The sequence below is a fragment of the Pelobates fuscus genome, chromosome 6 (assembly GCF_036172605.1).
Source record: "Pelobates fuscus isolate aPelFus1 chromosome 6, aPelFus1.pri, whole genome shotgun sequence".
Taxonomy (NCBI): domain Eukaryota; kingdom Metazoa; phylum Chordata; class Amphibia; order Anura; family Pelobatidae; genus Pelobates; species Pelobates fuscus.
In genome coordinates this window covers 220,129,694-220,141,773 of record NC_086322.1, presented here as the reverse complement: position 1 = coordinate 220,141,773, position 12,080 = coordinate 220,129,694, and the positions used below count along the sequence as shown (strand labels likewise).

The 12,080-nt window shown below is 40.7% G+C and overlaps 1 protein-coding gene across 4 annotated transcripts in view; it reads left to right on the top strand.

Moving 5' to 3' along the window:
* The window catches only part of WDFY3 (WD repeat and FYVE domain containing 3), a 297,453-nt gene that overhangs the window by 159,869 nt on the left and 125,504 nt on the right, over positions 1-12,080 (top strand). For all 4 annotated transcript variants that reach the window (XM_063458757.1, XM_063458760.1, XM_063458758.1 and 1 more), the window contains 4 exons: positions 1,980-2,166; positions 3,743-3,909; positions 6,656-7,123; positions 11,687-11,788. In XM_063458757.1, the coding sequence (XP_063314827.1) occupies positions 1,980-2,166; positions 3,743-3,909; positions 6,656-7,123; positions 11,687-11,788 (924 nt within the window). The remainder of the gene's footprint in view (positions 1-1,979; positions 2,167-3,742; positions 3,910-6,655; positions 7,124-11,686; positions 11,789-12,080) is intronic.

The window sequence follows — 12,080 nt, the reverse complement described above, 5'->3', positions numbered from 1 at the left end:
AAAGTTATCTTGATTAGCTGATCCTTTTTAGAAATAGCACCAAAACAATTATTTTTTTTTTCTCTAGCGCATAATCACACTGCCCTACAAGTTAAATTAGGAACTGTTTAACAGTATTTTTGCTTCCATTAGGGAATTGATTTGTGTTAAAGGTTTAATGTCCTGTTCGAATGGAGATAAAACCTGATCTAGAAGAGTCTGCCCGGCAGGGCCGCCACCAGAAATTTTGGGGCCCCTAACTCAGCTCAGGGTCTGGGCCCCCTCGGGCCCGCCTCCAAATACCGCCCACTGGGTCCACACACACAGACACAAACGCACACACTGATACAAAAGGACACAGATACATACTAACAGACACACATACTGAAACAGACATCCACGCATACAGGCATACATACTAACACACACATACTGAGACATACACACAGGCATACATAGTGACAGACAGACACATAATAACATACATACAGACACACATACATACAGACACTGACATACATACATCCATACACACACACACACATTCATACATACATACAGACACGGACATCCATACACACATACATTCATAATGGCATACAGACATACAGACTGACATACATGCATATATACAGACATACTGACAGACATACATGCATACAGACATCCATACACACAGACCTACGTTCATAATAATATGCAGACATACATTCATACTGACATACATATATACATACATAGACATACATACAGACATACATGCATACAGACATACATGTATGCATACAGACATACACAAACATACATAAACAGACATACATACGTAGACATACATGCATGCAGTCAGACAGACATAGACATACACACAGACATACATACATACATACATACAAACAGACATATACATACATACAGACATACATACAGACATACATACATAGACATACACACAGACATACATACAGACATACGGACAGTCATACATGCATGCAGACAGACATACATACACAGACAGACATACATACACAGACAGACATACATACACAGACAGACATACATACATACACATACATGCATCCAGACACACAGACATGCACGCATCCAGACAGACATGCATGCATCCAGACAGACATGCATGCATCCAGACAGACAGACAGACATAGACATACATGCATACAGACATACACATACAGACAGACATACATGCATACATACATACATACATACAGACAGACATACACATACATGCATACAGACACAGACATACATACAGACAGACACACATACACATACATGCATACAGACAGACAGACACACACACATACATACATACATACATACATACAGACACACAGACATACATACAGACACACAGACATACAGACAGACAGACACACATACACATACATGCATACAGACATACATACAGACAGACACACACACACACATACACATACATGCATACAGACAGACAGACATACATACACACACACAGCTCATTTTCCAGCCACCCTCCTGTCTCTTACCTTTTCTTTGCAGGAGGGTGGCTGGGGATGATGGGAGTCGGCGCTGCTCCCTCTTCATTGCTGGGCTCTCCCTCTTTACGGCTGGGCGGGCAGGCGCGCTCCTCCCGCGCGGAGTGAGCTGGGAGGAAGTGAGCACTTCCTCCCAGCAGCACTTGCGGCTGTTTTTTTTTTTTTTTTTAAAGGGGCCCGGTCGCGCTATACAACGGCCACAGCGCTGACCGGGCCCCTGAAGGAGGGGGCTCATCGGGTGGCCTTAAGTGTGTGGGCCACCCGATGGGCCCCACACGTGGGGCCCGGGCGGCCGGGCCCCCCAGGGCCGCCGGGCCCATGACAACTGTTATGGTTGTCATGCCCTGATGGCGGCCCTGCTGCCCGGTATGGTGGTAAATGCCATACCTGGCTGTTTTATTGCTTTGGATCGGCTTTATGTGTCACTTGCCAGTTTATCATAGAGCCCTGTACATGCCCTTTCAGAAAAAGAATGCCTGGCCACGTGTGTGCAGAACATGCAGCAATCCAATGATTTGTCCCCTCTGGAAATTGTGGAGATGTTTGCTGGCCTTTCCTGCTTTCTCAAAGACTCCAGTGACGTCTCGCAAACACTGCTGGATGACTTCAGGACATGCCAAGGATATGTCTTCCTCTCAGATCTTTTATTGAGGTAAGTCAGCAAATGTACAGGACTTTATCCATATGTGCTATGTGTGTACATTCAATGGAATACGTTCTTATGCAATCATTAGTTACTTGTGAAAATATATTGTGCAACACACATTTCTGTTACGGATTTAGATTAGTCCGTGTGACTTACAGCAGGGTTTTTTTCCCCCCATTTTTAAGGAAGTACAATTTTAAGCTGGTATATAGCTTGCTTTGTATCATGCAGTAGCAACATATCACTTGTGTATAGGAATACTGTACATACATTTTAATAGGTTCCTGATGTCAATCCAGAAGAAAGAGAGAATATAATTTCCCTTTTACTAGCCCTGCTTGTGTAACGTGACTTCTTGTGTACTCGTTTCTTGTTGAGGGGTTAATTACATCTCTCTACAAACCCAACTTGTCTTGCTATCATATTGTCATTGGAGATCTATGTTTTGGCACAGATTACATCAATGTCAAGGCAGACTGTTTCATCTGGATTACACGTAGGCAAACATCTGTCTCTCGTACAAGTGCTTGATGCTTTGAATTGTAATGCTCATGTGAAAAGAAAAATAGTCCACTTGAAAAAAGAAAAAAAAAAATAGAATCACAAACCGAAAACTATTATCTTCAAACAACCAGTAAACTGTAGCAGAGACAGCATCTGTCCAGGAATGTCACAAATAATTGTATAAAAGAAATGAGGGTGTGTGTGTGTGTGTGTATATATATATATATACACATATATATATATATATATATATATATATATATATTTGTAACATACTGTTACGTTTGGAGTTACTTGTAAATCCTTTAGCCCCGTTTTCATATTCTTAAGCAGTGTAGTTTAATGTGGATTTGCAGGTCTCTTTGAAATATTATCTTATATAAAAAAAAAAAAAAAAAAACATTAGTCTGTTCAGGATACAGGTCTATACAACATAAACCGTATTCTAAAGACATCAACACATCAGATCTGATTTTCTTGGAAAGCACGTTGTGGAAAAATAAACCATTTGGGCAGTTGAAGGCTCAAGTGCTACACCAGTTATATGGGAATCAGATTATTTAAAGATCTGTAAGGCAGAAGGCTTATCATGACATAAATGAAGTTAGTTGTTTGTTTATCCCACACTGAATGAATTAGTCAAGAGAAGAGAGTTCTGTTTAGGTGATAAACATGCTATGTTTAGTGAGTAAAATGGTTTGTGTGTTCTGCTTTATTTCTATGGCTATTTCATGTTGGACTGTAGTCTAATGATCTCAAATCATTACATTATTATTATCGAACATACATTTATGAAAATTTGCAAGTCAGCATTTTACTTTGCTTACATGTGACACGTGACATGTGTACGTTCGATTAAACCTTTTAAAAAATCAGTCCTATTAAAACAATTTTATGATTTGAAACACAGAATATCCTTTGCACGTAGTACTTACATTTTAATATTGATTTTACAATTGGGCTTATGTCTCTCTCTCTGTCACTATATGTGCCTTTCTCTCTAGAAATATGATCTATATTTAGGTGTAAATATTAGAAAAAGTAATGCTTTATGAAATTTGTTTTGTCTGTCCCCTAGGCTGGAACAAGCAAAAGAAAATGAATCCAAAGATGCTCTGAAGGACTTGGTTAACCTAATTACTTCTTTAACAACATATGGTGTGAATGAGCTGAAACCAGCTGGTTTAACAACAGGGGCACCTTTTCTGCTGCCAGGTTTCGCTGTCCCGCAGCCTACCGGAAAAGGTAAGTAGCTTCATTTCTAGTGCAGCATTTCTAGTTAAATTTATTCAGTAGTAGCAAAAATGCTTGTTTTTTTTTGCCATGCAATAAAACATTGCTTCATCATCACAATGTTAGTGTTTGATAATCCTCTTTCAGTGGGCGATTAACATTTAATAATTATGTCTTGCAAAGTGTCATGTTATACAACATGCTATAAAAATGTGGGTTGCATCAATGTAAGTGTTAGAGAAATACATGTCTTGGGCTGCCTGAGAATGATGGGTGTCACACTGTTGGATGGAAGGTGTGAATCTCAAGAGAGGTCAGAATTAAAGGGAATTAAAGGGAAACTCCAGTGCCAGAAAAACGATTAGTTTTTCTGGCACTGGAGGGTCCCTCTCCCTCCCACCCACCAATCCCCGGTTACTGAAGGGGTGAAAACTAATCTCGCTCACCGGCCGAGGAGACCTAATGCGCATGCGCGGAAATTCCGCGCATGCGCATTACGTCTCCCCATAGGAAAGCATTGAAAAATCATTTCAATGCTTTCCTATGGGGTTTTGAGCGACGCTGGAGGTCCTCACACAGCGTGAGGACGTCCAGCGACGCTCTAGCACAGGAAACCTGTGCTAGAACCCAGGAAGTGACCTCTAGTGGCTGTCTAATAGACAGCCACTAGAGGTGGAGTTAACCCTGCAATGTAAATATTGAAGTTTATGAAAAACTGCAATAATTACACTTGCAGGGTTAAGGGTAGTGGGAGTTGGCACCCAGACCACTCCAATGAGCAGAAGTGGTCTGGGTGCCTGGAGTGTCCCTTTAAGAATTATAGGCATCCAGTCCACTTAATCTCATTGATGCAGGTAGGTGCAATGTCTTTGTCCCACTTAGTCCTGCAATGTAAATCATTGCTATTTTTTAGAAATAATTACATTGCAGGACTACGACTGCCTCCAGTGGCTGTCAATCAGACAGCCCCTAGAGGCACTTCCTAGATGCTTGTAGACTCTGTTACCCCTAAATGCTACTGGATGTCCTCACGCTCTGCATGAGGACATCCAGCGTCCGTGAAATCCCCATAGAAAAGCATTTAAGCAGTGCTTCCCTATGGAGAGGGCCCAATACGGTCGTTTCGCATTCGCAATAGCACCCTACACTCTATGGAGGAATGCTGACCCAGTGCCGAGGGACATCGATTAAAGGTTTTTTTTTAACCCTTCATGAGCCGGGAGGTGCAAGGGAAAGGGGACCAGAGGGCGCTGTAGTGTCAGGAATACAGATTTTTTTTTATAAAATAATAAAAAAAATTATTCCTAACCCTATAGAATTCCTTTAATGACCGCACCTGCCACCCTTGTGTGTGAGTCCCACTAGTCACAGGCATTATGTGACATGTAAGAAGAAGAAATCAATATTTGTGAGTGTTCGTGTACATGTGCTAGTGTATCTGTGTGTTTTCATTTCACAGTAGCTGGAGTGGCAGGAGCCAGTCTCTTGCATGCTAGCCATATGAGGCAAAAAGCCAAAAAAATATTAATAATATAAAAGATGTGTATTAAGTAAAAATAATGCAATGTCAAGATTTTTGAGAAAAGTTGACATTTGCTCTTGTTGTTTATGATCTCTACAGGATTGATATGTAACATTTTATCATAGTTGTTTTTTGTTTACTGTACATGTATTGTAACATCACTATAATAATAGCTTATTTATGTTAAAGGGATCCTATAGTACCAGGAAAACCCATTTTCCTGGCACTATAGGCTCTTGGAGGGCCCATCTCCCTCTGGGGCCCCCCTTCCTCAGTGCTGAAGGGGTTAAGGCACCCAGACCACTTAATTGAGTTGAAGTGGTCTGCTGTTCCTATAGTGGTCCTTTAAGCTAAACAACAGCATTATACAATTTAAGTATAGGGTAATTGTCAAAAACCTATGGTGTTCTCTTTATGAGCACACCATTGATACTTTGTACTACTGTTGTTTGCAAGATATGTTGCAACAGTTAAATAATTTTTATTTTTATTTTTTTTAAAGCATGTGTTCACATGAGTACAATAAAAGAGAAGTATATTTTGCTGCACTTGCCCTGACGTCAGCTACTGAGATAATCTAAAAATCTTAATAAAGAACACAATAATAAGGAAAAATCTATTTTTAAAGAATTTAAAGGTCACCATATAAAACTGTAAATATTGAAAAATACAACCTTACAAAGTAAATACGCTGCAGTATACCAGGAGCTGGTATTTAGGAGAAATTAATAAATGACTGTGTGCCTAAATAGCTATGTGATTAACCCCATTAATTGATACCAATAATCGTGTATTAAAAAAAAAACAGACGTGTGTACACACACACACCACACCGTACACCAAAATTAGTCCACAAAAGTGTTATATCCACTTATAACTGATAACTGATTACTTGCTTGAACACGTTCAAATGTGTTCAAGCAAGTAATCACATTTTATACCAGCTCCTGGTATACTGCTGAGTATTTACTCTGTACGGTTACATATATTAATCTAAAAAAAATCTGATACTGCAAAAATTATTGAGGGGAAAAAAGAAATCTATTATTAAATGTAATTACAAGGTGGGGTGTTCCTATGAATTCCTAAGCTGAATTGTCAAACAACCATTTTCTCTACATACCCTTGACCCTTATACTCATGCAGACTATTCAATTTCGTTTTGAGTAATTTGGGTATTTGCTTGGGATTTTGTCTTTGCCAATATTTGACCATGTTTATGCCTTGCAATTCTAGGTTTGAGTGTGCGGAACATCCAGGCTTTCTCTGTCCTACAGAATACATTTTTGAAAGCAAAGACCAGCTATCTTGCTCAAATTATTCTTGATGCCATCACAAACATTTACATGTCGGACAATGCGAACTACTTTATTTTGGAGTCACAGCACACACTTTCCCAGTTTGCAGAGAAAATTACCAAACTACCTGATGTGCAAGTGAAATACTTTGAGATGCTTGAGTTTGTTGTCTTCAGCTTGAACTATATCCCATGCAAAGAGTTGATTAGCGTGAGCATCCTTTTAAAGTCCAACACTTCTTTCGGCTGTAGCATCATTGCCACCAAGACTCTACTAAAGTTCATCCGCCACCACCAAATATTTAAAGATGTTTTTAAAGAAGTTGGACTTTTAGAAGTTATGGTCAACATTTTGCACAAGTATGCCGCTGTACTAAAAGATCCCGCACAAGCCTACATTGAACAAGGTAGGAACGTTACTATGTTTATTGGAGATATTTGAGCACAGCAAGAAACTGTAAAAAGGCTGTGATGTTTTTGGAGTATTTTGCATCTGGACCATTTGTTAATGAGTGGTCTATTCACTATTCTTTTGGGAGTTTCCAAATTTCCATTTTATAATTGACAAAGTGTGTGGAAACCATGCAGGTCTCTCTGTAATTGGGCATGGTCGCACAAGACTAACTATTCTGCTGTTTGAGTTTGATTTCCATTTTTTTGCTGTGATTGGAATGTTCAGTCCTAACACGTTCCCGGTAACAAATTAAACTTAGCAACGCAGCCATGGTTTTGTAGCTTTATTCTATGCGATTGGGGGAGGTAGAGGGGAATTTTAGATGTATTAGCAGATATATAAAACTGGAATGAGCTAGTATTTAAAGTAGTGGACAGTAGTAAGGGCATACAAAACATCTCAATTCGATTTTGCTTGTAATGATTTTTGATAAAGGTTCTAAATTATTTTATGTAAGAACTTGCTTACTTTACACATATTCTAACTGGTATGATGTTTAATAGACTACTGTTCTTTCTCTACATGGAGTCCAATTGTTCATTGAGTGTTGCCATATGCGGGAATGTGAAATCTCATGGATTGTGTACATGTTTATCTTCGGGCCAAAAGAACTGGAAAACGTATTTGATACTCATGGAATTTTAAAGTAAACTTTTCTTCCTTTATTGTACAAATATTCTACATTTTGGTCTCCCTGAAGCCTTGCCCTGTAATGTACTGAGAGTCTACCCTTAAAAGGGGTTAGCCTTCTAGGAAAGGGTAGTGTTTGGCATGAATGCATACTCGAATGACTGTCCACCCAGGCTGCCCATGCACAGCATGCTTCTGAAGCTTTCTTGTATCCAGTGAATCCCCTGAGGGCACTTTAAACAGCACAAGCACATCTAATGATGTGTTTGCATTATGTTTTATGGGAGCCTGGTCTCTGCTGTCCCCACATGCGGGACACCAAAGAATAAACCCAGGACATTAGTACAGGATCTCAAATTCAGGACTGTCTCAACGAATCCAGGACGGTTGGGGACTATGGTTTTACAGATACTGTTTAGATGGTACATTGTTTTTGGAAATATATAACAATTCTTTTTTTTTTTTTTTTTTTTTTTTAAATTCTTTATTTTTGATGTGCGAGCGATAACATGCGTACTTGTAATGCCACAACAGCAGTTACAGGTTATTTGAATACAAGCATAGTTAAACAGTTGTGTGGTATTTAAGGAGAAAGCACAATTTTTTAGAGTTTTATAATTCAAGCTGAGTATAAGCTAAGTGAGTATGTCCAGTGTGGTGGGTCGCGTTAAGGACCGCAAGCTTGAGACAATAAATGTATGTTGCTTCTTGGACATGTAAGAGTTGGCTTTACAAGGAGGTCAAATTCGCTTAATTATACAAGAATTAAAACATGCTAGTGTAATTTGCGCGTGTACGTTAGAAAATTATCAAACAAGTAAAGTAACAGACAAAATTTGTTGCAAGCAAAATCTTAGTAGGTCACTGTGGCAGATCAATCACCCTGCATATTACACAAAACAACATACAATATATTTTGCAATTAAGGTCTTAGGAGGTCGCTGTGTTAGATTTATCACCCTGGTGTATTGGGGGATTTCCCGGGCTTTCTCCATGGAGAAGGGCTAGCTTTACCCGATACCTGCCCTTGCCAGTTCTATGTTGCGGGGTGCGAGTGTCTGTTAAAGCAGGTGTTCTGGCATAGCCCCTCCATGCTGTGCTGTGGGCTCCTTGCCAGATTCACCTGGGTGGCAGTCTCTTGTTGTGGAGCCCTCCGCCGTCGGTCGTCAGGAGGCTGGAGTCAGGCTTGGCGTTCGGCGTCGGTCGATTGAATGAGCTGTTTGCAGGGTCGTGGTGTTGCGCGCTGGAGAGCAGGTGAGTGTAAAGTGGGTTCTCGTGTGGTTGTTACTCGCTTGGTGGTAGCCTCCGCTTTCCCATGCGGGAGTTGTCGTGGTGCGATGTTACGATCCGCTCATTGGGGTCCCTTGTGCCGCTCGACTTCGGCTTGTGTGGCTGCGGGAGTAGGTGGGGGTTTGTCCGCCCCTCCGTGTTGCCAGACCGAGATGTTGGGATCCCGTAGTTTGCAGTGAGCTTGGAGACAGTGCAGGTCTTCCTCCTGCTTCCCGCGCACATGGCGCCCGCCATCTTGGAAGCCGTGTTCGGGTCCCCCAGCTCCAATTGCACTGACCTGAGCAGGGCCACTGGGTGAGGACCGGGATCACCCCCGCCGGTCCAGGGGGGGGGGGGGGGGGGGGGGTCCGGAGCCGCTTGCAGTGGCGCCCCGAGCTGAGAACTGCAGTGCAGGATAGTGGGGCAGCGGCCGTCTGCCCCACTCACCGCCGGAGAAGGCCCCGTTCGTGATGACGAGAAAATCTCCTCCTGGGGACTGTAACTCCATGAGCCAGCCTCTCCCAGGATCCAGCAATCCCTGTGTTCTAGGCACCATCGTTGGCGGACTGTTTGTAGGTGGTAAAGCATGATTTTTAGCGTTAATGTCTGTATTTTGCAGGAGCCGCTCATGTGTGCGACCGTCCAGCTCGGCGGTCCGGCCCCGCCCCCCAATATATAACAATTCTAGTTTTTCAAATATCTGTGTCATTGTTCTAATCTTCAAAGCGAGACCCTTGTATGATTTCCATTTGCAATTTGTCTCCCCAGTAAGTGTTAGAAATTAAAAAAATAATAGACTGAAAGAAAAATTATTATGTAGTAAAGACACCAAACTGTAACCTAAGCAAAATCATATACCGTAAGCAAATGCGTTACATACCTTAAAGGGAATCTCCAGTGCCAGGAAAACAATCCGTTTTTTATTGGCACTGGAGGGTCCCTCTCCCACCAATCCCCGGTTGCTTAAGGGGGAAAACCCCTTCAGTCACTTACCTGAGGCAGCGACAATGTCCCTCGTCGCTGTCTCCTCCTCTGCGCCGCTCCTCCTCTGCATTGCGTCGGCCGGTGGGCGAGACTGATCCCGCCCACCGGCCGAGGAGACCTAATAGCGCATTTCCTTTGGGGAAATGAGCGACGCTGGAGGTCCTCACACAGCGGAGGAAGACAGCCACTAGAGGTGGAGTTAACCCTGCAAGGTAATTATTGCAGTTTATAGAAAACTGCAATAATTACCACTGCAGGGTTAGGAGTAGTGGGAGTTGGCACCCAGACCATTCCAATGGGCAGAAGTGGTCTGGGTGCCTGGAGTGTCCCTTTAAGTTACAAATATAATGTCTTCTAAAGAACAATAAGATATTGGATTCTAAATTCCAGTTTGATATGCTCCCATGACTGCTGAACACGGAAGATTATTATTTATATTTTTTTTGCTTTATGATCTTTATCTGTACTAGCATTTACTGTTCAGTGGGTGACTGGAACAATTTACTGGATTATGCTGATGTCCTCATATTATGATACATAACTGCCTTATATGAAAAATGTTTTGTTTAAATCAGGTCGCTGGATGTCTCAAGTGCTTTGATGATCAATAGACTAAATACCTGTGGAGCAGACAGTAGTAGGGTCATGATCGTTAAATAAAATAAATGAATACACATCTTTCTGGAAAGAATGTGGAGGATTCCCTATCTGCATGACAGCACAGCTTGACATACTAGAACTTAAATGAATGTATAAACGCGAAACAAAATGAATAGTAATTACAGACTCTTCAAAAACATGTGAATGGTAACAGAGTTGGTTGTAAAAAGACTTCTTTATATCATTTTTTTAAAATGCAAGACATCTTTGAATCTGTGCCAGCAATCTATGTTTGAATTTCTAAGGCACTAGAGGTGATGTGTATATTTTTTGTAATTCTTAAATTAAAGGGTCACTATAGTCACCAAACAACTTTGGCTTAATGAAGCAGTTTTTGTGTATAGATCATGCCTCTGAAGTTTCACTGCTCAATTTACTGTCATTTATGAGTAAAATCACTTTTTTTTTTTCTGCTTTTGCAGCCCTTGCCACACCTCCCCTGGCTGTGACTGACACAGCCTGCATGAAAACAAAATGGTTTCATGATCAATCAGATGTTAACTTCCTTTAAACGTTTTTAGCTCTGTAAATTGAACTTTAATCACACACAGGAGGCACCTCCAGGATCTAGCAAGCTTTTATCAGAGCAGGAGATATGAAACTTTAAATTTGCCATAAAGGAAGTGTAAACATTAGATGCCGCTTCACAGGAAGTTTTTGAGAAAGCGGTGTAAGTCACATGCAGAGGTGTGTAACTAGGGCTGAATACAGAAAGTGATTTTACTCTTAAATGGTAGAGAATGTAGCAGTGAGACTGCAGGGGCAGGATTAATACACCCAAACTGATTCATGAAGCTAAAATGGTGTCCTGTTAAGCATTTTAGAACACATAAAGTGGCTAACATAGTTTTCTTAATCCATACAAACAGTATAACCCCAGTGCATATAAATTCTTGTTTGTAGTAATGCTTCACTAAGAAGTATGGTTTTATGGATCTGACTTGTATCTATTGCTTCATATTTTTTTTCATAGGATGCACTACTGTAATTCAGTCAACAGAGGACCAAAGGCAACTTGCCCTGGTGGTTATGGAAACATTAACTGTTCTTCTTCAAGGATCAAATACAAATGCAGGTATTACCATTATCTGTTGTTGTTGTTTTTTTTTTTTTTTTTTCTTTGCACATAGGTTTGTTAATTTACATTATTCTGTAAACCACAGGCTTGAAGATAATGCTGAGTTTGGTCAACTTTGCTTCATATTAATATATTTGAAATATGTATGTCTGTCCCAGGTGTATTAGAAGGACTGAACAAATTACATAAATAGATTGAACACATTGTCCAAGGAATTACAAACTAACAGTTACGCAGTTTAAATGAATAGTCTATGATTATCAAAAACAATTTATATAACCTATCGGTT